This window comes from Polypterus senegalus, chromosome 7 (assembly GCF_016835505.1).
Source record: "Polypterus senegalus isolate Bchr_013 chromosome 7, ASM1683550v1, whole genome shotgun sequence".
Lineage (NCBI taxonomy): Eukaryota > Metazoa > Chordata > Cladistia > Polypteriformes > Polypteridae > Polypterus > Polypterus senegalus.
In genome coordinates this window covers 126,385,061-126,412,752 of record NC_053160.1, presented here as the reverse complement: position 1 = coordinate 126,412,752, position 27,692 = coordinate 126,385,061, and the positions used below count along the sequence as shown (strand labels likewise).

The 27,692-nt window shown below is 36.9% G+C and overlaps 1 protein-coding gene across 9 annotated transcripts in view; it reads left to right on the top strand.

Moving 5' to 3' along the window:
• The window catches only part of ssbp2 (single-stranded DNA binding protein 2), a 695,743-nt gene that overhangs the window by 524,658 nt on the left and 143,393 nt on the right, over positions 1-27,692 (top strand). For 6 of the 9 annotated variants that reach the window (XM_039759281.1, XM_039759275.1, XM_039759276.1 and 3 more), the window contains one exon: positions 5,373-5,456. The exons of the other annotated variants lie outside the window; for them this stretch is intronic. In XM_039759281.1, coding sequence (XP_039615215.1) covers positions 5,373-5,456 — 84 coding nt within the window. The remainder of the gene's footprint in view (positions 1-5,372; positions 5,457-27,692) is intronic. 9 annotated transcript variants of the gene reach the window in all.

The following is a 27,692-nucleotide window of genomic DNA, read 5'->3' as shown; positions in this document are numbered from 1 at the left end:
ATTTATAATCAGAGAAAAGTTTTCTTGTTTTTTTCAAAACGGTTCAATAAAACATCATTAAAGACGCCCTGCCACAGACCAGCATTGTTGTTTATTTGATCAGAAACACAACATTTCAGCGTTAAAATTGGCTAAAATTGAAGGGAACACCTAACTATTGACTTTCTTTGGGTCGTTTGTATTTGAGCGTACATTTTCACAAATGCATTAATAGGTACCAAGTGATTTGTAATACCATAATGTGTTTTTAAAATTTATTTTCAGCGACCACACTAGCAGGGCACTGGTGTTTTGCACATTGCTTAAAAACCTAGACAGCTTTGTAACTGCCAAGATTAAAATGATCTTAATAATAATGGATTTACTTCCAACTTTTAATAAGAAGTAAAAAACTTTGAATTGTGAGGGTATCTGCCTACTAAAAAATCCCTTTTTGATATACAGTGATAATTTTCAGTATTTTGCTCTACATGTAGTTTAGAGCATATTGTAATTTTTTATAGTTTTCATTTTGTTGAAATATCACATTAATAAAACACTTCTCCAGTGCCTTTTTTCAATTCATTACAATGTATTCTTGTATAGCACACATATATGAATATATAAAAATACTACTAGAATATAATAACAGTAGGGTACTAAATTGTAGAATAATTACATACATAAACACTTTAAAGCTAAACAACTAATTTAAGCAGAGTCTGGGATATCTCTATGCATTCACTTTGTTTATATTTTCATCATTGTTTGCTTGGCAGGCATAGTTAAAAATTAAGTCAGTGGTATAGCATATGCATCAACATTTCATTTACACATTATTATGTCAACACTTTACAGTAAAGATGCATTTGCTGCTTAAAAACATTCAGCTGTGTTAGTTGCTATACTTATAACTTACTTATATAATGTTTTAAAGAACCCTCAAGTAAAACAACCTGTGTAGTTGATGGCAAGGGCATGACGTACCGTATCTGCTGTAAATTGTATTTTTAATCTTTTTGCCTCAGTTAATTTGTTGAGTTCTTAATAACCATAAGATGGTAAATATTGTTTTTCCAGTCATTGGGGAGTGTCTAGGTTTTTCTCAAAAGTGGTTTATTATAAATTTGCAATACTAAGGAAAAAATGTATTCTTGATTCAACTCATACCTCTCATGTTTCTCATAGTTTCAATAAAAAAAACAGACTTGCATATATTAAAACAGACTGCTTGAACTGTCAAGGGAGGTGTCAGTCTTCCAAAAATTGACAGTGGCTTCTCATTTATTCAGATCATATAGTTAATATTTTTAGAATTGCGTTTCTACCAAGCATACTTTAATGTTGCTTCGTAATTAGGCTAACTGTACTAAATAAAACAGTTTGATTTTGTTTGACTATACTTTGAATGATGGCAAACTATTCATTCAGTTTTCACAAGAAGCAATTTCGTAAAATGATGCCAACTTTTACAGTTGTAGTAAAAACTGGATTCCCAGCCTAAATAGTTCTTTCATGCACAGTTTCCTCTATTTCCTAAAGAGGTACATGGTAAGTTAATTTGTGTCTCTGAAGTGACTTGGCCTTTCTGACAGTGCGAGTGTATGTATTTATATACACTGTATGGGTCGTCCTCCCATGATGTGTTGATTAGTGCCTTACTCCAGATGTCACAAGATAGGATACACATTACTATATCCATGACTAGTACTTATTTTTGGTGTCATACCAGTTTAACCTTCCATCTTTGGACATTTCAGTGCACATTATTGTCTTGGTTGTTCTTTTCCAGGACTCTGCATCTGTCTTGTTCTTTGTTAACAACTTGACCTTTAAGAAGCTGCTGGGCATCTTTTTTTTTTTTATTTTGAGTATTGAGTGCGAGATGTGCTAAATTAGACTGGGTCTCCTGGAGCTCCCTTTCTCCTCATCTGGCATCTTTATTTTTGGTGTAATTTTCTTCAATCCCCAAATGCAATCTATCACTCAGTGTTTCTGCTACACACTTTCCAGTGTGCATATACAAATAATGTATTAAGAATAGCAAATTAACATTTTGTCAAAAATATAAAAGAACCTTGGGGCAGTTAATGTTCCTACCTCATATGGATCTGGGGTTTTGGCTATGAAACCGATACCTAGTCATTATTTGTTTAGTATTTGTGTGGGTTTTCCACTGTGTATTTTGCTTTCACTCCTGCATTCTTGTGTGTTAATTGGAGGTTTTGAATCAGTCCATTTTTTTGTGTGCACTTGTATGTACCTTGCTTCGGACTGAAGCGCTATCCACATAAAATTTATAGACGTGTGTCTTATATTACCTTGACATGCTTTGAGTTCCATGAACTGGATTATAGCAGGTTTGACAGAGTTATTGTTGGGAGTGAATCGTTGTTATGAAGAGAATATTTATGTTGATAAACTCGGACAGCAGCAACAAGTTTGACCAGGTTCTCATTGTTAAAAAGTGGACATTGTTAAAATACCATTTTGAAGTGTTTCTCAGGAAGTTCTGTTCTTGTAAATAACATACTAAAGCTATAGCATATCTAATTTTATGCAAGCAATATGAGCAACTGTCAGGATGATTCTTGAATATACTGTAGAAAATATAATATTGCTGCTTCTATACTAACTGTCCACTCAGCACAAATCTGTTTTGATGTATAACTATTCATATTTTGCCTAAATTGGTTTTGTGTAAGACATCACCAAAGGCAGATTTGTATTAAGTTTAATATTATCTACTTGACTATAGTGTCACTCTTAATCTTTGTAACATTGACCAAGTGCTTGTCTAAGCTGTAATTTGTGCTAAACAATTATTTACATTGGTATTAGTAAGCTGCGGTGGGCTGGTGCCCTCCCTGGGGTTTGTTTCCTGCCTTGCGCCCTGTGTTGGCTGGGATTGGCTCCAGCAGACCCCTGTGACCCTGTAGTTAGGATATAGCGGGTTGGATAATGGTTGGTTGGTTGGTATTAGTAAGGCATTAAATGCTTTGCAAGATTTGATGTGTTGCCTTGTTTGTTGATATACAAGTCTTGTAACACCAATTGCAAATAGGAGCTGTAACATCTTCAGGTTCACCTTTTTCATTTGTGTTATAAGAAAAGTATTGCAATATCTTACTTTGACTACCCTGGTTATCACCAAGTTGGAGACGACTAGTGTAATAAATCATTTTCATATGTATTCTTGTTATCTGACTTGTTAAGTAACAAATCTCACCTAGCGTGACTTCATTTTCTGCTAGTTTCACAGACAGTGAAATAATGAATATGTCTACTTAGGACTGTCTGTGCCTTTCTTAGTGACATAGCTCTTGCTTTTCAACAAAGCACTTTCTGTCAGATTTTCCTGCAGTGACATTGCTGAGTTTTGCATAATGCTATTATCGAACTTTTTTTAAAAAATCTGGTAGTACAGTCCTTCTTCATTAACGGTACAACGTTTAACATTAGTCCATGTGGGCTTTCTGTGGGGTGCAACTCTGACATTCTCAGAAGACGTGCAGGTCAGGATATATGAAAACAGTATATTAGCGTGTGTGTGTGCGTTTAGTGCCAACCCTTCCATTAGAGGACCGTTAATCTGAGTTCTTTCCCACTTTCAGTGGTGGTTTCAGAGGTCCTGGGCACCTGCTGTACTCAATCAAATTAATAGAGTTAACAATGTATGTTTTAGGTATAAAAAGAGTTATTTGTAGTTTGATTAACTTAATTCTAATTTAAAATTAATAGTTTTAATCAGTTATGAAAATTTTAATTTGCATTGGCAACTTTAAGTGTTTTAATACATTGCTACGCCTAGTATAGACTTTGAGACGGCTTGTTTATTTGGTGGGAGTGTTTAAGCAATTCGTTTTATATCTTGAAGTAGAATACACCCCTGAAGCATGTCGCAGTTTGGAAGAATTTTGAGTGAAAGATCGACAAAGTTCATAGCCAACTCTGTAATACTGTGTTGAAATAGGTCCAATAATAAAACAGTACATGTCACCAATCAATGCTTACCAATCAATCAAAGGCTTTCAGCTTTCTCTTAATCAAATATTTTGAGCTAGGTCACCACACTCCATTTACAGGCTGTGTTACCAGCCATATAGAAAAACATTTTACCTAAAACAGATGAAAACTCAAGTAGCCACAATCAATAAGCTTATACTCACCAGAGAATTTTGGACAGTGCTAATAAGTGGTATCATATATTGCATTTGATCTTCAAATTGCAGTGTACAAATCTGTCTACCTGTATTGTAGCAATGGGAAGATGCTACAGTACATATAATCAACAGATTTGGCAAACTAGAGTAGATTATTCAGTCCATCAAGCTTGTCTGTTTAGCTAATAATTACAATAAGTTGCCCCATTATCTCATTCAAATACTTCTTAAAGGTTGTCAAGGATTCTGTTTCAACTGTATATTCCGGTTGCTTTTTCCAGATTCCCATAACTCTTCATAAAGAAGTGCTTCCTGGCTTTAGTCTTAAATGCACTTCCCCTTAATTTCCACTGATGTCGTTGAGTATGTGATTCATCCTTAAGCTGGAATAATTCTGCCCGAATCTGCTTTATCAATATACCTTTGAGGATTTTGAAGATTAGGTCCCCACACAATCTATTCTGCTTCAGACTAAACATGCTTAATTTTTTGAATATGTCACAATATGACATGTCCTTAAGCCCTGGCATGTGCCTGGATGTACCTCTGTACAGTTTCAAGTACTGCTATTTGTTTTTTTAGCATGGCTACCCAAACTGTACACGATACTCCAGATGTAGTCTTACTAGTGCACTATATAAAAATCGACTAAAGTTAAAATGATCATCCTGTGCAATAGATTTTGACACTTGTCAAACAGTAATCTGGAGAACCATTACATTCCACTTATGACTTTAAAATGTTCTGAGTGTGTTGATTGGTTCATTAGCATAACATTGCTAATGCTGGTGAATAAGTGATACATTTTGTTTTCTAAGGTAATTTTTCTGTCCTATATTTTAAATAGCTTAACCATATGTTGAATTTTTTTTTAATTATTTTGTAAAACGTTACTAGTTATTCTGGGAAGTCGAACTAAGATAAAAATGAATTTATATTCTGACAAGTTTCTCAACAGTATAAAGTTCTTTTATTAATCACTCAACAACTTTAACTTTACAAACATGCACTGCCTTTGGTCTTCACACAAGTACATTGAACTCGGATCACTGATTTAAATATATGGCTGACAGAAATACCACTAGGAAAGAAAAAAAATTGCCTAGATAAAATTATTTGAGCACAGTGTCACTGAGCAAAACACTTTAATCCCCAGCTTTGAGCACATGTGGAGTGCGGATCTCTTTTACTTTGCTATGTTGTAACCTATGAATTTCCTTTTCTCCATAGGGACCTCCCGGTTCACAGCCTTCACCACACGCACAGCCTCCACCCCACAATCCCAGCAATCCCATGATGGGCCCTCACGGTCAGGTAATAACCTCAGACTACCACTTTGCTGCGTCCATGGATTTCAATGGGTTGGGGTGGGTGGTGAAACAAGATCAGACATACAAAATTCCATATATCCACATTGAAAACTTTTTTGCTTCATAATCCACTATTAATTGACAAGCAAATCATTTCTTGCAGTATGTGGTCAAGAATTTAATAAGGACTCTACTAAACTAGATATCATGAATGTGCAAGATGTGAGAGTTGTGCAAAACTTCCCAATTGCATGGGTATCATGATTCCCATGTGATTCCTTGTAGTAATGTTTTAATCTGAATGAACATATGTATCTTAGTTAATGAGAAAATCTTATTTATGCAGTACTTAGAATGTGACTTTCTGTCCACAAGTAAAAATTTGTTCATTTTTAGTTGGCACCATTTCATGACATACAATAGAGCACATTCAGTCAGTGCATACTCTCAACAATTTAATTATTACAAACAGAATATTAGGAGAGATAAAATAATACAAACATTACAAACAAATAAACATGTTAAAATTGAATACTCATTGGCCAGTGTATAAGAGTATGCAAAATATCTTATAGCTGGTCAAGAAAAAGTATTGTTGTGTTGCTGGTCATATTTATCATCTTCTAATATAACTCTTCCCAAAGCGTGGTCTCAAAAAACAGCTTTTCTGACACCTAGTTTGTGTATGTCAGCCTAAAAATCCTTAAAGCTTTGAACATTGTGATTCACAGAATTCCACCACTAAGTCAATTATCGTTCTTACCAGTAACGGCGTACTGCACGATGACATGCAGTGAATACAATTAACTTGAGCAATCATAGTTTATATACTCTTTCTCTATACGTTTAGCATTCGTTTGCTCAGAGGTTGATGCGCTTACTGCTTCCTGAGCAGCTCTTCTTTTCTCCACCATAGTGGCTCGCTTCTTTTCTTCTTTCATAGGCATCTTTTCACATTAAAACTGATTAAGTCGGTGTTTGTGTTGCAATTACATTTTCTTTAATTTTTCACTTAAGCTGCCACTTAAGTCTTCAATCTGCTTCAAGAATGATTTAAGATATGAAGAGATAGGGGAAGTGACGGTGAAGGTGGTAGGGATGAGTACGGTGCCCGTGCGCATGTGCCTCATGGCCGCCCTGCTGGCTGCTGACAAGAGTTGATTCTACAATAAAATAAAAATAGAAATAAACTTGGATGTCAATTGTCACCCCAAAAGCGGATAGTAGACATCACGTTGTGTGTACCAAATTTCAGATCAATAGGTCAAGCGGTTTGCGAACTACAGGTGATTTCAAATTCTGGACAGAAAAACGAATAGCTACAGTAGCGTATTATATATAAAGATAGCAGAACAGAACATCCCCTTTAAAAAATAAAAAAATCCTTGGTCACACCTTTGTTCAAGTGCACCGCTAACATTCAGCAGTTGGTGTGCATTTTATTCTACAGTTTTTAACCTGTTATTAGGCATATCTAGTGGTAACCACTATTGGAATTGGCATATAACTTTTTTGTCACATCATGAATCAGAATCACTTTATTCCTAGCATGTGAAACATTCCATAATTGACTTTGGCATATGTGGGCATATGAAGGAAGGTGTTCTTTATCTTTTATTATATTCAGCTTGAAGTTAATATAAGCTGAAAAAACAAATTGTTTAAGCACTCTTTGCCTTATTTATACAACGCAAACAAGATTATTGTATAAGGCATATGGACAATAGCATTTATTTATAAGATCTGAGAGTAAAAACATAAATCATATTAACTTATGTCCTGCCCATGTACATAAATAGTCATAAATACAATTATCATTGAGAAACCACTGCTTTTCCTCTTGCCTTTCTAGGTAATATCAGATAGATAGATGGATAGATAGTCCAGATCTAATTATGCAGGTCCAGATCATCTGGATGACTTTGATTTATGCTGGGACGATTCCAGTTTGGCGCAAAGATGATTCTTCATGTCGTCAGTTCGCACACTTCTCGATGGTCCAGGATTTTTCGGGTGATTTTTTATGTAATAAACTTAATAAGTTATAGCGTAATGAAAATTGCATAATTAGATCTGGACGACCCGATAGATAGATCTTTATTGTCATTGTCACTTTTACAAAAGAACAATGAAATTAAAGGTGCTGTTGACTCAGTGTGAGGCATAAGAGTTAAAAAACAAGAAAAGGAATAGTAATAAAAGTACATTACAAATATATACAAATTACACTTGTCATATACAGTATACAGATTGCACTGGTTAAATATACAAATTGCACTGGTTGACTCAAGGTCTATATTACACATTTAGAGAATGATATGAAGCAGTTTTATTTGAGTTCAGGGCCACGATTGCTTTTGGATAAAAACTGATTTTAAGGCAGTTTGTCCTGGTTTTCATTGTTCTGTATCTCTTGCCCGATGACAAAAGCTGGAAGAGGCAATGACCGGGATGTGATGAATCATGTGATAGGTCTATTGCTTTTCTGCAGCATCGGGAGGTGTTGATTTGTTCCAGTGTGGGGAGGGTACAGCCAATTTCTCTGTTCGCTGTCCTGATGACCCTGTGGAACACTTTCCTTTCTGAGGAAGTGCAGCTGCCGTACCACACACAGTCCGTATGTGAGCACACTCACGATGGAACAGTGATAAAAGGCAAGGAGCAGATTTTTGGGGAGATGGTTCTTTCTGAAGATTCCCAGAAAATACAATTTCTGTTGCGCCTTCTTCAATAGCTTCTTGGTGTTGGCGCCCTAGATCAGGTCATCCTCCAACTCAATGCCCAGAAATCTGAACATCGGTACCCTCTCCACACAGGCCTCACCAATGATGAGTGTCTGGATGTCAGTTTTGTTTTTTTCTAAAGTCAATAACAAGCTCCTTCATTTTTGGGTGTTAAGGAGCAGGTTATTGACTCTGCACCACTCCAACAGCCAATCCACCTCATCTCTGTATGCCAGCTCACCCTTCTTGCCCAAGATGAGTCCGACCACCATCGTGTCATCCGAACTTTATGATTTCATTGCTATAGTGAGTGTTGATACAGTCGTATGTATAGAGGGTGTAGAGGAGCGGGCTAAGCACACAAACCTGTGGCGTCCCCATGTTGAGGCTGAGAGCAGTGGAGGTGTGGGGACCCAGCCTGACCCTCTGGGAGTGACCAGACAGGAAGTCCAGTATCCAACTACAGGTGAGTGATGGAAATCCCAGATCTGCCAGTTTGAACACCAGTTGCTATGGCAGGATGCTGTTAAACACCGAGCTAAAAAATGCACAAAGAGCAGTCTGACGTAACTCACCTTCTGCTCCAGGTGGGTCAGGGCATCAAGAATGGCTATAGCCACAGCGTCCTCAGTGGTTCTCTTTGCTTTAGTGGGTCCAGGTCTACCGGCAGACAGGTGATGACATGACTCTGCACCAGTTTCTTAAAGCACTTCATAATGACAGATGTGAGTGCCACTAGGCGGAAGTCATTCAGACTGTTAGTGATTTTTTTCAGCAGCAGAACAATGATGGAGGACTTTAAAGCAGGATGGGACAGTGGCCTGGGACAGGGACTAGTTGAAAATCCTAGTGAAGATTCCGGCCAATTGATCTGCACAGTCTTTCAGCACCCATCCAGACACCCCTTCTGGTCCTGCAGCCTTCCTCAGGTTCACCTTTCTCATCACCCGCCTCACCTCACACTTTTCCACCGTGAGTGTGTTGCTATTGTGAACAGGGGACTGTGATGGATCTACTGTTGGTGTCACCTCAAAACGGGCAATGAAGATATTCAGCTGCTCTGCCAGAGAAGCGTCTCCCTCAACGGCCAAGGAGTTGCTGGATTTGTAGCTGGTGATGTGCTGAATGCCCTGCCACACCTGCCTGGTGTTGTTACTCCTCAGATGGCTGGATCTCTATCCTCCTTCTGTATACTGCCTTGGCCTCTTGGATTTTTCTCTTCAGGTTCGCTCTGGCTGCACTGTAGAATACCCCATCCCCAGACCTGAAAGCAGTATTTCCTGGCTTTCAGCAGACTCTGGACCTCCCTCGTCAACCAGGGCTTCCTGTTAGGATAAATCCTTATACGTCTGTCCCTGGTGACATTTTCTGAACAGAACCTGGTGAAATCCAGGACTGCTGTCGTATGGCTCTCCAGGTCCTGGTGATGGAAAACCTCCTAGTCAGTTCTCTGAAAGTAGTCCTGCAACTGTTGGGAGGCCTTCCCGGGCCATATGGTAACAGTCCTGGTCATAGTGGGAGCTTGTCTCCTGAGGGGGGTATGATCAGACTGGCCAAGGTGTGCTAGGGGTTTAGCCCTATTGGGCTGTCTGATGTTTGTGTACTGCTTGTCCATTGTTTTTACTCCCCTCGTTGCACACTTTATATGTTGATGGAATTTGGGGAGAACTGCTTTCAGAATGATTAAGGTCTCCAGAAATGATGTGAACAGCCTCAGGATACTTGCTGTGTTTGCTGCTGATGGTGTCATGCAAAAGCCCCGGAGCCGAGTTAGCATTAGCATCTGGTGCTATATACACAGCAGTTTGCTCTACGGCGTTGAATTCACAGGTGAGGTATACAGGTCTGCATTTAATTGTCAGAAACATCTGAAGAGCAGTGTCTGGTGACTATGTTGGAATTCGTACACAAGCTACTGTTCATATAAATGCACAGCCCACCTCCTCTTTTCTTACCGGAGCTCTCTGTCCTGTCTTGCCGGTATGCTGTGTAGCCTGCTAACTCGATATGAGTTGGCTTAGGCACTTCTCCATGTTCAGCGGGATGCAGCAGTCCCTGATGATCTTTTCCATTGCAATCCAAGCTTCCACTCATCCAATTTATTCACCAGAGACCTCACATTTGAGGAAAAAATGCTTGGAAGCGGTGGTTTATGTGGCTGCTTCCTTAGCCTACAGTCTTTCCACCGCCACCGGCGTATCAGTTGTAATCCACAGAGAGCACCAGTGCCCATGCGATGTCATCCGGAATGTTGTGGACGTAGATAAAATGTCCTGCCAGCTATACATGTATTATCCATGCAGGGTGGAAAAACCAAACTCTGAGCCGGAGAACACACAACCACAGCATCTAAGTGCGCCACCATTTTGACCTACTTCCAGGTGCAAGATCTCCCAATCAATAGGGTTTGCATATGCATTAATATAAAATATATATTGTCAAACACGTGCACATGGGAGGCAGCTAAAGGGCTCGAGTAAGGTCAGTTCCGAGACATACCGGGATGTGGCAGAGTGCACTGACTCTTTTTCTCCCTTGCCTGCAGACCATTCACAGGAGATCCCACCTGGTCCTCTTGACGTCACTTCCGGGACCGAGCCAATGGAAGGAGACCTTGCCGGCTCTGGCCCCTGTGATGTCACGTCCAGGCTCGCACCAATGGCAGAAGACCTTCATGAACCTGACCCCTTTGACGTCACTTCTTGTCTTCCCCATTAAAAGCCTCAACCTATTCCCTATTCTCTCAGTTCTGTTTTGGACTCGGTTTTGTGCACATCAGTGCGTTATTCATTTGATCGACTTTGCAGCCAGAATAACAAGTATACGGGTGGCTGCCCCAAACCTTTTCATGACTCATATGTCTCGTTTTTGTGACAATATATATATTTTTTGAACCATGAGTATTCCAAGAGAAAAAACAAAAAAAGAGGCAAACTTTGTCAACTGTTGATTTCATGCTACCTATCAAACTTATGGCTTCTACTGGGAATAACTTATTTCTTTGTGCGGTAGTGACCAGATTTGAGTGTTGCGATTGGACAAGGTATAACAAACATAACTTAAACAATTCATTTTCAAAATATGTTTTTTATTGTAATTTGCTGCATTGTTATAAGGATTGTGTGCCTACAGTGAGTACACAGACATTAAGATATACTGCTGTCATGCAGAAAACTGTACCTACAGTAGATGAGTGGGAAATGGCAGCTTGTATGAAGCAGCTGAAAAGAGCGCTCACAAATGTTACCTTTTACTTTTTTCAAATTTTATATTTTTAAATTGTATTTAAAAATCACTCATGACCCGCTATTAACACTAGAATTACCAGAGCCTACGAAAAAACTCGTAATTCCGTCCCACCTTAAACTGCTTCTTAAATCCCTTCACACCTCTCCGCCAGCGCCCTTTGTCTTCTAAATGTGCTGATAAAGAGAAGCTAGGAGCAGCCGGCTATTCCATCCCCACCAATTTAGAACGTGCACGAACTTCTCTCAGCTCATGCCTTGATTGAGTATCTGGGAGTGAAGTGGAGTTTTAGAGTGGAAATAATAGATCGTTGTTTGGAACACACGCATTTCATGTCTGTTCCGTTTCTACAGTAATCTGTGTCAACACATTGTTAAAACAGAAACGTTTTTTATATTCTAGTAGTAGATGACAAAATGTAGGCATAAACTATATAATGTATGAAGCCTGAAGTCCAAATAGCAAAGAAACATTTTCACAAGAATAACACAATTGCGCTTTTATTCAAAAATATAACTGCAGAAACAAAAAGCCGCCTAAATATGTGACATTGACACCAATTTATTGTAACTGCCTCCGTGGCTCGATAGACTCAGCCCCGCTTGAATCAGAAGGTCACGAGTTCGATCCTGCGCCCCTCTGTTTTGAGAAGTAAACTGCTCTTATTCTTACTGTTTTAAAATAAAAGCATACATTTGATTTCAGTATGTAACAGCCGGTGCAATTTATGATCCTTGTAAAGGCTAGCTTTTTTTTTTTTTTTTAATTCACTTTTCATTCTCTCAGTCGCGTTCAGAATCAATCTATACAACCCCATCTGACACGGCTGTTTTCACTAAAGCGCTATAGCTCTGCAGTGTACCACGATGCATACTAACGCCAAACACCCTCAACCTAAAGTACCCGGGCTCTGACACACAAACGCTGGCGAAGCTGCTTTCTTCGTATCTCACCGTCACTTGCTTTTCTTTTTATTCAGTTTTATTGAGTGTTCCTGCCAGTCCCCGCATGTTGCTGTATGCTGTTTCTTTTGTACTCCGGGACATGCAGAGGAAAGAATGGTAAAGACCAGTAACCGGCGCTATATGCAATCATCAGACACTCCCCATCTGCCCGTGTCGTTCAAACACAGGAACATATATTGGTGTAAAAGTATAACAAAAGTGCACTTTTATTCAAGTGCACTTTTCCCATCGCCTTTTCCTGTAAGAAGCAATGTACACACTTCTCTCTATGCTGTGGTTTCTATTACACACCTTGTGAAATGAAGTGTCTGCGTGCACTTTTCGTGGCATTACACGTGTATTTTTTGAGCATGCCAGTTTGAGCAGTATAAAAAGTATTGAAAAGTATAACAAAACAACGGGCAGATGGGAGTGTCTGATGATTGCATATAGCGCCGAACTTACTGCTCTTTATTATTCTCTCCTCTGCGTGCCCTGGAGTACAAAAGAAACAGAATACAGGCGCTATAGCTCTGCGTTGTACCACGATGCATACTAACGCCCCCACCCGGTTCTGACACACAGGCGCTGGCGAAGCTGTCTTCTTAGTATCTCACCGTCACTTGATTTTCTTTTTATTCAGTTTTATTGAGTGTTCCTGCCAGTCCCGCATGTTGCTGTATGCTGGATATGTTCACATGTATTGTCTCTTTCTTTCAGGTGTGTAATAGAAACCACAGCATAGAGAGAAGTGTGTACACTGCTTCTTACAGGAAAAGGCGATGGGAAAAGTGCACTTGAATAAAAGTGCACTTTTGTTATACTTTTACACCAATATATGTTCCTGTGTTTGAGCGACACGGGCAGATGGGGAGTGTCTGATGATTGCATATAGCGCGAAGTTACTGGTCTTTACCATTCTTTCCTCTGCATGTCCCGGTACAAAAGAAACAGCATACAGCAACATGCGGGGACTGGCAGGAACACTCAATAAAACTGAATAAAAAGAAAAGCAAGTGACGGTGAGATACGAAGAAAGCAGCCAGCGCTTGTGTGTCAGAACCGGTACTTTAGGTTGAGGGTGTTTGGCGTTAGTATGCATCGTGGTACACTGCAGAGCTATAGCGCGTCTTTAGTGAAAACAGCCGTGTCAGATGGGGTTGTATAGATTGATTCTGAAGCGCGACTGAGAGAATGAAAAGTGAATTAAAAAAAAAAAAAGCTAGCCTTTACAAGGATCATAAATTGCACCGGCTGTTACATACTGAAATCAAATGTATGCTTTTATTTTAAAACAGTAAGAATAAGAGCAGTTTACTTCTCAAAACAGAGGGGCGCAGGATCGAACTCGTGACCTTCTGATTCCCAAGCGGGGGCTGAGTCTATCGAGCCACGGAGGCAGTTACAATAAAGTGGTGTCAATGTCACATATTTAGGCGGCTTTTTGTTTCTGCAGTTATATTTTGAATAAAAGTGCAATTGTGTTATTCTTGTGAAAATGTTTCTTTGCTATTTGGACTTCAGGCTTCATACATTATATAGTTTATGCCTACATTTTGTCATCTACTACTAGAATATAAAAACGTTTCTGTTTTAACAATGTGTTGACACAGATTACTGTAGAAACGGAACAGACATGAAATGCGTGTGTTCCAAAGTGTTAAATATTCAACCCACTTCACCTGAACTCGTTTTCATCAGGAGCAGTAGTATTTCTATTCCAGTGTCTCCTAGTAAGCTTTTCCTTCTAACACTGTGAGTGAGTTTCACAGTCCTGTTGAGCAACATAATTTCAGTGGTTTGTACCTACATTCTTTTAGATCAATGCATGGGTAATGAACATAGGCATGGGTGAAGATGGCAAAATGCACCAAAAAGACTGATTAATGAAATTACTTCTTTGTCCTTGTTTCAAATTACTATCTGGTTCAGCGTCTGCAGTGTTGGTGCCACACTTCCAGTCACTTACAAACCTTTTGACATTAAAGTGCTTGAGTAACACAGAAGTATACTCTAACCCTTTTGCCAGGTGTAGTGGCTTTCTACTCAATGATTGCTTTGCCCATCTGCAGAGATGACTCATAATCCTGATTCTCACCCAAGCTACTTCACACTGTGTTGTGGCCTAAAATTACAGTCATTAAAACAATAGAGCCATCCTAAAACAGATGCCTAGATATTTTGTCTATGAAAATTGCAGTCAGGAGTGAGAAGCAACATATACCTTTGAGTTCCTTTCCCTCCAGGTTTGACTTAATCCCAAAATTGATGGCTCAGGTTTCACTGTAGCAGCACAAAGCAAATAGAATGTGTAGGTCAGCCTGGCATGTAAGTTTGACAAACTACCATGGCCATCAAAACACTTTGCAAAGGCTCACAGTTGTGGTATTACTGGACCATGAGAATACAGTCACTGCATTTTTCCTCATCAATCCCTAATTCAGAAAATAGACATAGACTCCTTTTTGCTCACTGAGATGGAAGCACTGAGGAACACACTAAACGACAGTAACAAGCTTGCTTACTGAACAACAGAAAAAAGTGAGACTGTACTCTAGAACATGAGTCTGATTACTTAGCTTTCCCTTTGTTTAGGGGCATGGAGTTAATTGTTCCATCTCAGAATAGAGTAAAAATCTTTTTGTAAAGAACCAGGAGAAATATGTAAACCGCAACCCATGCTGGGATTGTTAACTAGTTGATAAGCCTCTGTGTCAATCAAATCTTGTGTCTATACAAGAATCAAAGTCAAGAAGTCAGAAAGTAAGTCTTTTAACCAGAAACTCACCAAAGAAGTAATAGTCAAATAAAACAGTTTTTATCCAGTCTCACTAATGTAATGCATAGGCCAATCTGTTTATGGTCTCACAGATGACATCATATGCCGCAAATCCCTGGGAAATTCTGGAACTCAACGTTATGGAAACTATCAATGTTACTTCCAGTAAATGGCTGCACCCAGAAGAAAAACAAAATGGCATTGCAGCATAATGTTAAAAAAATAAACTTTACAAAGATACTGTTTCTTAACTCTCTAAATAAACACCAACATTTGATTTATTGGATGCCAAAACACCACAAGGAATACATAAATTGTCAGAATCACTTCAGGGAGGCACAAAAAAATTCAATAATAAAAGCAATAGTAACCATAATGACATTTAAAAAAACATACATTTTTCAATGTGAGCACAGCAAGAATTTCAATATCAGCTATCATAGGTAAAGGCCCTAAATCCTGCATGGGACTTCTGTATATCATTTTTTCTATTAATGTTCATATCCCCTTGAGGTTTGTCAAAAGATGAGCTTCTCTTTCTGGCAGGACAGGCTGCTGCCACAGCAGCATCTAGCCCTAGCTGACCTGAGAAGAGGCTACAGGCAGGTTCAAATATCAATCAATATTCATCAGATATCCCTGATAATTCTTGCCAAGTATGCCATAATCACAGGAATCCTTCTATGTATGAGTGACTAAGTATCATCTTAAAGATGAAAGATAGGAAAAGACAAAAATAATAAACATGTCCCTGTAATATCTGTCTGAATGTGATGTTTTCTGCCAAATACAAGCTTGGATTAATAAAAGGAGAGCCTTGACCGGACTGCTACTTTCACTTTCTCAAATAGTGGTTGCCCATAGGACCATATTTCTCAGCAAATGCAGTGTAAGAAATGCTTTGAATGCCTTTGTGCTGTGATATTGCACCTTGGATAAATTATTCATTTTTCTGTCTGAAACACTTTTAAAGGTAATGCTTTCATTTTTAAATAACCATAACTATACAATATTAACTTTGCTAACAGATATCCAAGTGCAACTTCAGGAGTTTTAGATAGCTTGCTGTTATTTTCTATCCTTAGTGGTAGTTGGCCCAACCCATCTGCAGTTGGCCATGGCATTGTACTTTCCGTCAAATAAACATGTGACACTCTGTTCTTTTTTGTATTTAAAAAGAAATTATGCCTGCCTGCTTTACAAGTTGTAAGTACATCACCTTTCCTAACAGACACCAGATTAATATTCCGATGGTCATCTTGGAAAAATTCTATTTTACTATCTTTAGTGCAAATCCGGCCACCTCCATTTAATTAGCATTTAGTATTCTTTGCCAGAAATTGCAATTGTTTCCCTTTAAACTTTTGAATCTTTCAATTTCTTATTCTTTCAGTGATTCAGTATCCCTTAATAGAAACACCTCCATCAACCAAATTCCCCTCCAAATACCAGTAAGAACAACTTGTAACATTTATAGAAAACCCACCGTACAAACACGTATTTTCATTTAGGAAAGATTTATACATTAACCTGTATAGCACCTGCAAAATGATGCAGTCCCTTTTGTTTCACAAACATTATGGGAAATTAAACTAATGCTGGCTTCAACAATGTTGAATAAAATCAAACGATTACAGGATCCCATTTGTTTGCCAGATAAAAGTAACTCAAACACTTTTCTCCTTAAATGATCTTCTGCATCAAGGGGAGCCCCTACACATTCACAGGCAGTGCACAATTCTGATCTGAATTTTATACTAGAAACATTCACCTGAGTTCTTCCTTTTTGGCTTTGATAGTACTCTGCACTTCATGCGCCCCTCTTCCTTTCCCGGGTGGCTTTTAAGTTCACTTTCTGTCTTAAGCAACAGTTAAGAGTGATTTTCTGCAAACAAGCTTTACAAGATTGCAATTTCATACAGACTGAAACCTTGTTACATACTCATACAAGATTCATGTTCTACAGAAAGTACTGTTGTAAACAGCAATCATCAGTTAAATCTGCGTTGATCTAGTTAAAGTTAAAGCATAAAGTTCATCACAAAATAAATACATCATATTCAAAACACTCATTACATGTTGATTGCCAAAAATAATTTAACAGTTCAGCTTCTCTCTCGGTGTTCATTTTCAATATGCAGTGGGACTGCCTGTGGTGAAATATCATTGAACATCCAAGCAATCTTAGTAAACTGATATCTTAAGACATTCACCTGTATTGTATTGGGTATGCTTTTAAGACAATGGAAGAATTAAAATATATAGAGATAAATTCAAATAGAAAAATGGTGCCTGCATTTGCAGTATGGGGTGCCCCCTTGACCATTCTACTGCTCAACTATACCTGTAACAAGTAAAAAGTATAAACGTTTCCCTATTTACTATTTGCTTTACCTCTGAATCTTGGACATTAAAATGAATAGGTTGCAGAGTTTTAGTTAAATATGAGCTCTTAATGAAAATTCTATTTAATTTTAATAATTTGAATTGCTTAAAATTAGATTTCATACTATATAGTTGTATAAGTAAATAATAAGGCAAGATTAATCTTATGTAACCATAACCACATGGCCATACTCTTGAACCTGTAAAACAAAATGTTACACATATTTGTGGTTTTTGAAAATGTTTCTTTTATTCTGATAATAACTGTTTGTGATATGTCAAAAGGTAAATAGTATATAATTCAGTTTAATATTTTACATTTTAACCTTAACAGCTGGAAGCTTCGCTATACAGCTGTTAAAAGATTAAAGCAAATTCCACTGCTTTAAAGGTATGATAAAAGCTCTGTGGTCATTGTCAAACTTGTATGCCGTATAAGACTAATGTATTGTTTGTGTCTAACAGAAGAGTTAAAATGCTGTTATCTGCTGGCAGGAGAAGGTATATCTGTGGCTGCAAACAAACATCAGCAAGTTAACAGATTCCAATTGTCCAGTTCTTTTACTGTCATTTTCTAAAGATGTGAATGGAAATCTAAAAATGGAGCATTGCAAAGAACATACAAATCACTATAACCGGAAAATGGTACAAAAGAATTGACCTTCAGTCCCTGATTTCTGGTATTAAAATTGCATTGGAGAGTGAAAATTCTGAAGAGCACAAGTGGGTCAGGCTCCCTTTTTTTCCATCAAGTAGGTTTTTTATTTCCTTGTAAACGATAAAATATTTATAAATTACCATGAGCTTGCCATCAGAAATACAATGAAAGCATTTAATGGAGAAAGCGACACTTACAGCCTCGTGTGCAGATATAATATCAATTGCGAATTGTTCACACTGTGCTAAAATTCATTAGAATACATTTCAGAGATTTCTATTTTTCTGATGGCTTAAAGGATACAGCTGTTACTGTATTTGAAAAACTAAGATAATGTCCAGGTTAGCCATATTGCTCTAAATGCTCAGGGCTTTTTTTTTCTTGACTTCTTAAGCTTATACGGTATTTCCACCACATCAGTACAGTACTTCACTACATTAATATGCTTAGTTCAAAATAAAAATTCTGTTGTGCTTGGTTGCAGGATGGAATTTTGATCTGTGACTTCTCATCATGGTTACCAATTAAATTCTATAGTTGCATTTTGATAACACAAATATAGTTTGGGTCAGCATTTCAAACTCCCCTTTTAAGCAAGATTTCCACTAAACATTGAAAGGTTGTCTGAAAAATATCTGGGGGTATTACAGTTAGTTTCATTGGTGGAACTACAGTACATGCTTTTTACAGCTGTCATTGGAAGAACTTTTGTCTTCCTTTTTTCATTAATTGCTGAGCTTGTCAAAAGATGTCAAGTATTTAAAAGTATAGTCAATAAATTCTAAACGGACTAGCATGGGGACATTTGCAGTTATTGTTTGTGCTTCATTTAATGGTATGCAGCTTCCATGAGAAAAGTGTTTGGTCTGATTTCTTTTAACCTGATTAAATTGGGATTGGCTCCAGCAGACCCCCGTGACCCTGTAGTTAGGATATAGCGGGTTGGATAATGGATGGATGATTAAATTTCTAAGCCTGTGTAAGTGTTGTGAAGAACATTCACACACCATATGGGGACCAGTTTTAGAGGTTAGTGACTTTTTTCTTTGTAGATAGATAGCTAGATAGACAGATAGATAGATGGAGTATGCAAGGTGTGCTGTACACAAAGTCAATATAGTTTGCACCCTAGCCACACTACTGTATTACTAAAAAGGAAACAGATATTAATATATCATTTTTAAGACCAGGCTAGCAATACCTAGACTTGTCCAGATTAACACAGATTCTTTGGTTTCTCCGTGGTATGTTTTATGCCCAAAATAAGTCTTTATGGGCCCTTCAATTACTAATTCCTATTTATCAAGTGGGGACTCAAAGTGTTCATCTATAAGAGAGCATCCATGAACAGATGGAACATACTATCTCTATCCTGTGTTCAAGTTTTACCTCAGTGGGGAGGCTGATCTTTCGCACACTTCTTGTCTTCCTCATCTGGGATTCCGATCCTTTCCCCTTGGTCTTTTCCCATACTTCCCACTTGTTTATCTTAAGGTGGTGGACAAACTGAAACAATATGTATAAACAAGTAGCAGTCAATACCTGCTTAGCAGACTTGATTTTTGCACCTGTATGTGTTCATACATATCCATGCTTCTCCGCCTGGTACAAACTTCTGATATGTGACACCCAGATTCTGAGTCTGGTATAAAAGTAGATGCAATTATATGAGTGGAGATTTAGTTTGATTTTTTTCCTGACAGACTCATCTTGTGGCATCTTTCATTTTCCAGTTCTAGTGCTCAGGTCAGATCTCAGTGTTGTTTCTAGAATTTGGTATTTAAGTAGCTTTTTCAAATCTAAATTATGTGAACTCAATGTGATACTGTTTACTTGTTTAAGGGTTTGTAGCCCAAGTCCATGTGAAAATATGTTTTGTAGAATAATCTTCACTCTTGGTGCTAATTGTTGGATGACTATAATACTTCCTGGCAGAAGAAGCAACATTTCTTAGTTGTCAAATGAACTGGTTCTCTGTGGGTCAATAATTCAGTATTTGTTACAGGGATATTTTCATTTGGTACTTTTTAAAAAGAGAAATGGAAGAAATTACTTAAATACAAACATATCCTTCCTTCATTTGGCCTTTCGTCATTTTAAATGGCTGCTTTGCACAGTACCACTTTATAATACAAATCACCTTACAGTACAATCCATTTAATAATTTTTCTTGCTTTGGTGTATGCCAGAATAAAACAATTTGCAAGACTTTGTCAGACACATTAGGAAATAATAATATATCTGCTGAAATATTTTTATATTATTTATAATTATTTTTATATATAATATAGTGTACATAGTTAATAAAAATGAATGTAAGGTTGCTGCCAGAGGATAACAGCACTGTTTAACTGGTTTATACACACTGAGCCAGAAACTCCAAATGCTTCACTTGCTTTGTTCTGCATTTCTGTCTATGATGGTACTTGATGTACACCTCAACCAAAATTACATTGTTAACCTCGCAGCAAACTGCAGTTTATCTGTTCAGCGTTCATCAGATCTTTAAAGAAAACCTTTTTGCATGTCGTCTTTCAAATCTCTGTAGTGTATACATTTTTGTTCCTTTTGCTGTTTATAGCGTTTCATAGACAAAAGCTGGCTTGTCACATTTGAAAATGAAAGCTGCACTATATCAAGGCTGTCACAGTGAAATTCCAATAGAAGTGTAAATTTTGGGCTTATGAAGAATGTCATTTTCTTGTACTGTTTGATATGGATTCACCGACTCACTGATGTCAAGGGACTGATCTGAACATAGTACTCTAGAATTTTAATGCTATCCAGGATATTTCTGAAAAGCTCACTGTGATCAGAAAATCCAGCGTGTTTATTTCAATGTTCAGTTTTTTCAGAAATGATACAGTATGACACAAATAAAAAACAATTTCATTTTAACAAGTGCAGACACCTTTAAAATGATGTAGTTAGTACATGTACAATAGAATCATTTTCTTCCAAAAGAAAAATGCTTTAAATTACATTTTCATACTATTTGAATTCAGAAGTTGTCGAAAGAATATGCCGTTGGTAAAATTTTTTTGGATGAATCCCTTGAGAAGAACAGAAAACTGTTGAACATTTACAGAATACTACGCATAATTTTAATAAATAATTACACTTTTTATTTGTTAAAAATTAATACATTTATTTGAAAATGATTTTTTTCCCCTAAATGATTAATAATCTGTTTTATCAATTTTCCTACTTTTTTAACCTCCCTAAAACAATGTAGGGTCTGGGGGGCTGGAGCCAATCTCATCATCACTGGGTAGGAAGCAGTAATAACTCTAAACTTGACATTTGCTATATGGTATAATAGTGTATAGTGTACTTTTGTGATCATTTGGTATTCAGTATAACATGTATATCTTTGGGATATACAGTACTGTAGGAGAAAACTAGAATGCATTGAGAAAGCCCATGTGAATGTGGGCATAACATATAAATTCTGTGCTGGTCCAGGTTTCAACCCAGGCTCCCTGGAGTTGTAAAGCAATTGTGTTAGTCAATCCAACACCACACCTTATCTTTTTAAGTACTTGATAGAGGTTAGTGACTTTTTTCTTTGTAGATAGATAGATAAATAGATCTTTATTTAAAAAAAAGGCTGTAAATAGTTATTTGTTATTTAAATCCATTGTATTACTTTCAAATTATAATTTTAGGCTTTAAATAAAAGTCACTATCATTTTCTAACCCACTTAATCCAGACCAGAGTCACGGGGGTGCTGGAGCCACTCTGGACAGGGTTCCGGACCATTGCAGGGAAAACACTAACCCCCCAAACACACCCCCCCACACACACACACACACACCAGACACACACTAGGGCCAATGCAGTGGGAGGAAACTCAAGCACCCATTGGAAACCCACACAGAAACATGGTTAAATAAAAAGTTTGTATATAAATAAGAGTTCTAAAACAATAAGGAGTTCATATTTAACATTTTTATTCCATTCTAAGTTATTTTTAACTACAGTACATTAAAAACTGAAAGCATTCTCCTGCAGTGTTGTTTTGTTACCATTTTGTGATCATGTGTTTATTGCTTTTATGCCATTGCAAGGCATGTTCATTGCATCACCAGGTCAAACGTTTGTGCATTTCCTGTTTGTCCAAGATTGTGAATATCCTAAATATTTATCTCACATTTTCTTTATTGTTTGACTTTTTGCATTTAGGTTCTTATTTAGAATCTACTTGACTAGGAATTAGGATTTTCTTTAAGCTTTAATGCTTTGATTTTTTGACTTTCTTGGTTACAGGCTTTGTCTGTTTTTTGACTATGGTTCATCTTCTGTTCTCTTACTTTAAATCACTGCCCTTGCTACTAATTCAGACAGTACAACAGCCACTTGTATTAGTTAACAGGTTTATTTTGTAGCGAATGTTGCTGTTCTGTCAAAGCAAGCACAAACATTCTCATGTAAGAAAACCAGTGTGTTTTTGAGTATGCACACACAAAGTTAGTTGGGTGGTGTCTGCAAACCTGAATTTTTTAGGAGGTCAGTAGCTGTACCAAGGTGCCACCCATCTGTTATTTATGTGCACTAACAACATACTGCACAATGGATAACACTGCTGTGCCATAACTGTATTATCCTTTGTCTGAATCCTGCATATGGCAGAGTTGTCTGTATGGATTGTGTGCTATAAAGGTTTACATTAGTAGAGGAAGGCAGTGAAACAGAAGTATTACAAATAGTGGTATAATGCTGAAAAGCTTAAGGGATTTTAAGAAAAGCCGAAGTTTAATATTGTACCATAGCCTGGAAGAATTCATTTCAACATCATAGTATCAAAAATCTTCTTTAAAACAATTATGTTTTGGAAACTTGTTTTCCATCCATGCCACTTTAGATGCCATGATAACAAAGAGTCTCACTTTAACAGAAATAATTAAGCAGAGTTTCATAAGTAGAGAAAAAACATTATGTGGCTATACATTAAAATAGAAATAAGAACAGGATGCAACTTGTACCAGTAAAATAAATAATTAAAGAATAAGCCATTTGTAGCTACAGTTCCAAACAATTGCTGTATAAATTGTACTTTATATTGTAACAGCTGTACAATACTCAAATTATGTAAATGAGACAGCTGTTTTCTGTACACAGAAAAACACATTGAAATAAATATTGAATGGAAAAGTGCAACAATTACTCACAACCTGTTTAATTCTTGAAGAGCACAAATTATATTGTGGTTATAAGTGCAGGTGCATACATAGAAATGAATGCTTATGACATATATCCGGTAACATTAAATATTCATGATAAAATGCAGAGCCAAATCTCATAGTACTTTTGAATTAGTTTATAATCAGGTATTAGGTTGGAAATCAGAAATTGCCTGACCTGGTTGTCCTTATAGGTGGTCCTCATAAGTTCTGGGAGTCACCTCTTCATCTTAGAATTCTAGGTTGAAATGCTTGCTTGACCACTGTCTGTACAGAATTTGCACATTCTTCACATATCCACTTGGAGTTTCTCTAGGTACTCCTGTTTTATTATACATCCCAGAGATGCTCAAGTTCATATGATAGGAAACTCTAAATTGGTTGTACGCCAAAGACTCTTTGTGATGCAGTGCTGCAAACTATAGTGTTGGTTTCTGTATTTAATGACTAATTATCACACATAAACTTGGCAGGGACAAATGATCAGGGGCCAAAAGAGCTTTTTCTAAATTTACATATTTCTCTTGTGAAGATCTTTTCTAATAGCTTCCGCTTTTTTACTCAAATCTGTTTCTTCTTTTTGTGTTTTGCAGTTGTAGTCGTTTTCTCTTCAGGAGTTGGTTTATTTTAAGCTGGCATGTTTGTTTTTCCCTATTGGTAAGATAGCTTGACAGGAAAGATGAATGGTAATAGACCACACCACAATAAACCACAAAGATGGAGATTTTAAATTCAAAGGAAAAAAAAGTGTCAGAAGGCCAGAAAGACTTGGAAATATGTCATTAAAACCTGAATGAGTCTTCAAAATCAAGATATTTAAAAATGAAAGGTAATTAAAGGTGTAAAGATTCCAGTAAAGCTGAATTTGCTGACCGTGCTATAATCATGATCTAAATTTTATCCAAAAATGTGGATTCCCAAGAATGCATACTGCGTTCTTTAATAATTTCCACACAATAGCGTCATGACTATAATGACTCCTGGACAGGTGCCTGACCATGTGCTTAATTGGTAACATAAATGATGCCACAGTAATGAAAGAGTGCCTCTATTTAAAATAAGACAGCATTACATAATAATGTGAAAAATCATATTACTAATACAGAGACAATAATTTATAAAAGCACAATCACAGGATGGAAGAGCGCGGTAAATGATTGCTAGTTTGTTAATAAGGAGTTTGTGTTTTGTCCCCTATGCAGTATTTTTATATGGCCTTTTGGGGCTTTGACACTACATTTTTTTTTTTTTTTTTTGGATTTTTGTACATAGCGCATTAATATTTTTTATTTGTTTCTTTCCCTATTTATATATATTTTACATCTGTGTTGGTAATGTAATCTGGCAACTTTTTTCTATGACTTCAGGTTGTTTTTTTTAACAAATCTGTAATTTCTACTTTGAATAGAAAATGATATCATTCTATTTGCTTAAATCACAGTGGGGTTCTAGTTTTTAATTTGAAGGTACATCTTTTTCTATTATTATTTCAGTTATTTTTGTATTATAAATATTTTTAGATATTAAATAATTGCAGTTTTTCTGCAAAGAGGATTTAATATTCCAGGGTCAAGAAGTGGGGTGGACTTTTTCATTGTGGAAGTACTGCATGGTATATACTGTATGTGGTGCAGTGTAATACTATGCAAAGAACAAGTTGTTTTTAAATACCTTCTTTAAAAGTTATTAAATTTACTGTTTGTCCTTTTGATTTTGTTGTTGATTTTTTACTATGTGATACAGCCGTTGGAATCCCAGAGGATTGCATAAACCTGTATCAGCTCATTCTTTCAAATTTACATTAATACTAATGCTCATTTTTGATCCAAATTTAGTTGTTTATTTTCCCTTACCTTTTCTTATTAGAGTACAAAGTATTTGTTAATAAAACATTTTAAAAGAAATTCATGGGTGAATCAATAAGTGTATATGTATAAGAAAGGAAACAAGACCTTACTTAAGCATCAGTTTTCAACAGTTTTCTAGGTCAGTAACACATTTAATGAAATTGCCACATGCTTAATTATTTTCCAGAACAATGTCACATGCACATTCACTATTGTCAACATTAGTGGACGAGGATGGAAAATCTAGTTGTTTTTCATCAGTTACACTTGTGAGCATTCTTGTTATTTTCAATCTATTCCATTTTGCATTGGAAATCAATTATGGATCTGCACTATTGATGCAGTCTCAGCTCACAAAAAACAGAAACAGCCCAGTGCTGTTTTTTTGTATATGTGGAAATGGAAGCAACCATAGTAACAATAGTAAAACATGCTAATACAGTCATATGAGAAAGTTTGGGAACCCCTCCTAATTCTTTTGATTTTTGTTTATCATTGGCTGAGCTTTCAAAGTAGTAACTTCCTTTCAATATATGACATGCCTTATGGAAACAGTAGTATTTCAGCAGTGACATTAAGTTTATTGGATTAACAGAAAATATGCAATATGCATCATAACAAAATTAGACAGGTGCATAAATTTGGGCACCCTAAAAGAGATATTACATCAATACTTAGTTGAGCCTCCTTTTGCAAATATAACAGCCTCTAGACACCTCCTATAGCTTTTTATGAGTGTCTGGATTCTGGGGGGAGGTATTTTTGACCATTCTTCCATACAAAATCTCTTCAGTTCAGTTAAATTTGGTGGCTGCCGAGCATGGACAGCCTGTTTCAAATCATCTCATAGATTTTTGATGATATTCAAGTTAAGGGACTGTGACGGCCATTCCAGAACAATGTTCTTCTCCCTCTGCATGAATGCCTTTGTAGATTTCGAACTGTGATTTGGGTCATTGTCTTGTTGAAATATCCAACCCCTGCATAACTTGAACTTTGTGACTGATGCTTGAACATTATCCTGAAGAATTTATTGATATTGGGTTGAATTCATCCGACCCTCGGCTTTAACAAGGGCCCCAGTCCCTGAACTGGCCACACAGCCCCAAAGCATGATGGAACCTCCACCAAATTTGACAGTAGGTAGCAGGTGTTTTTCTTGAAATGTGGTGTTCTTCTTCCACCATGCAAAGCTCTTTTTGTTATGACCAAATAACTAAATTTTTGTCTCATCAGTCCAAAGCACTTTGTTCCAAAATTAATCTGGCTGGTTTAAATGAGCATTTGCATACAACAAGCGACTCTGTTTGTGGCGTGAGTGCAGAAAGGGCTTCTTTCTCATCACCCTGCCATACAGATAGTTATTTTGCAAATTGCACTGAATTGTAGAACGATGTACAGATACACTATCTGCAGCAAGATGTTCTTGCAGGTCTTTGAGGTGATCTGTGGGTTGTCTGTAACTATTCTCACAATCCTGCTCATATGCTGCTCCTGTATTTGACTTGGCCTTCCAGACCTGGGTTTAACAGCAACTGTGCCTGTGGCCTTCCATTTCCTCATTGAAACTGATAGTTTAAACCTCTGAGATAGCTTTTTGTAGCCTTCCCCTAAACTATGATACTGAACAATCTTTGTTTTCAGATCTTTTTAGAGTTGCTTTGTGGATCCCATGCTGTCACTCTTGCTCAGACTTGTAATTGGCCATCTTAAATACCTTTTATCAAGGCTTAACAAGCTAATCCAACCAATTTGGTGTTGCAAGTAATCAGTGTTGAGCAGTGCATTCAAATGAGCAAAATTACAAGAGTACCCAAATTTTTGCACAGCCAGTTTTTCACATTTGATTTAATTTCATACAACTAAATACTGCTTCACTAAAAAATCTTTGTTTGGAAAACACCCCAGGACTCAGATGTTCCTAGGAAATGAAAGACATAGCACTGTTATCGTTTTTGTTGAAAGTAGAGTAAATTATTATGCAGGTTGAAAGGGGTTTCCAAACATTTTCATATGACTGTATTTAACCAGACCACTTTGAACTTTTTTCACAGCGACTTAGACAAACAAATCTCCCAGATGCATGTGCAACTCTTACTACATCGTATAATATATTATTGTAGATACATTTTGACTTATTGTGTATCTTGCATGAATAAACATTTAACTGTAACACAGTATTTTCCATAATGCACACATTCCCATAGGTTTAAATGGATATAATGGCAAAATTTCCACAGAGGAGCTTCAGAGTCAGGTTATTTAGCAGTGTACACTCTTGTGAAGTTTGCTTGTTAAATAATAAATAGATCCTTGTTTTATTTAAAATATTTTAAAAAGTTTTGAAAAGTAAAAATTGTCCAATGCTTCTGTTGAATGAGAAGGAAAACAGCTTCCTATTAGTCCAGTGCAGTTCCAGCTCCAAAGTGAATTTGCAGTTCCAATCTAGATAACTCACGTTTGATGTGAATATG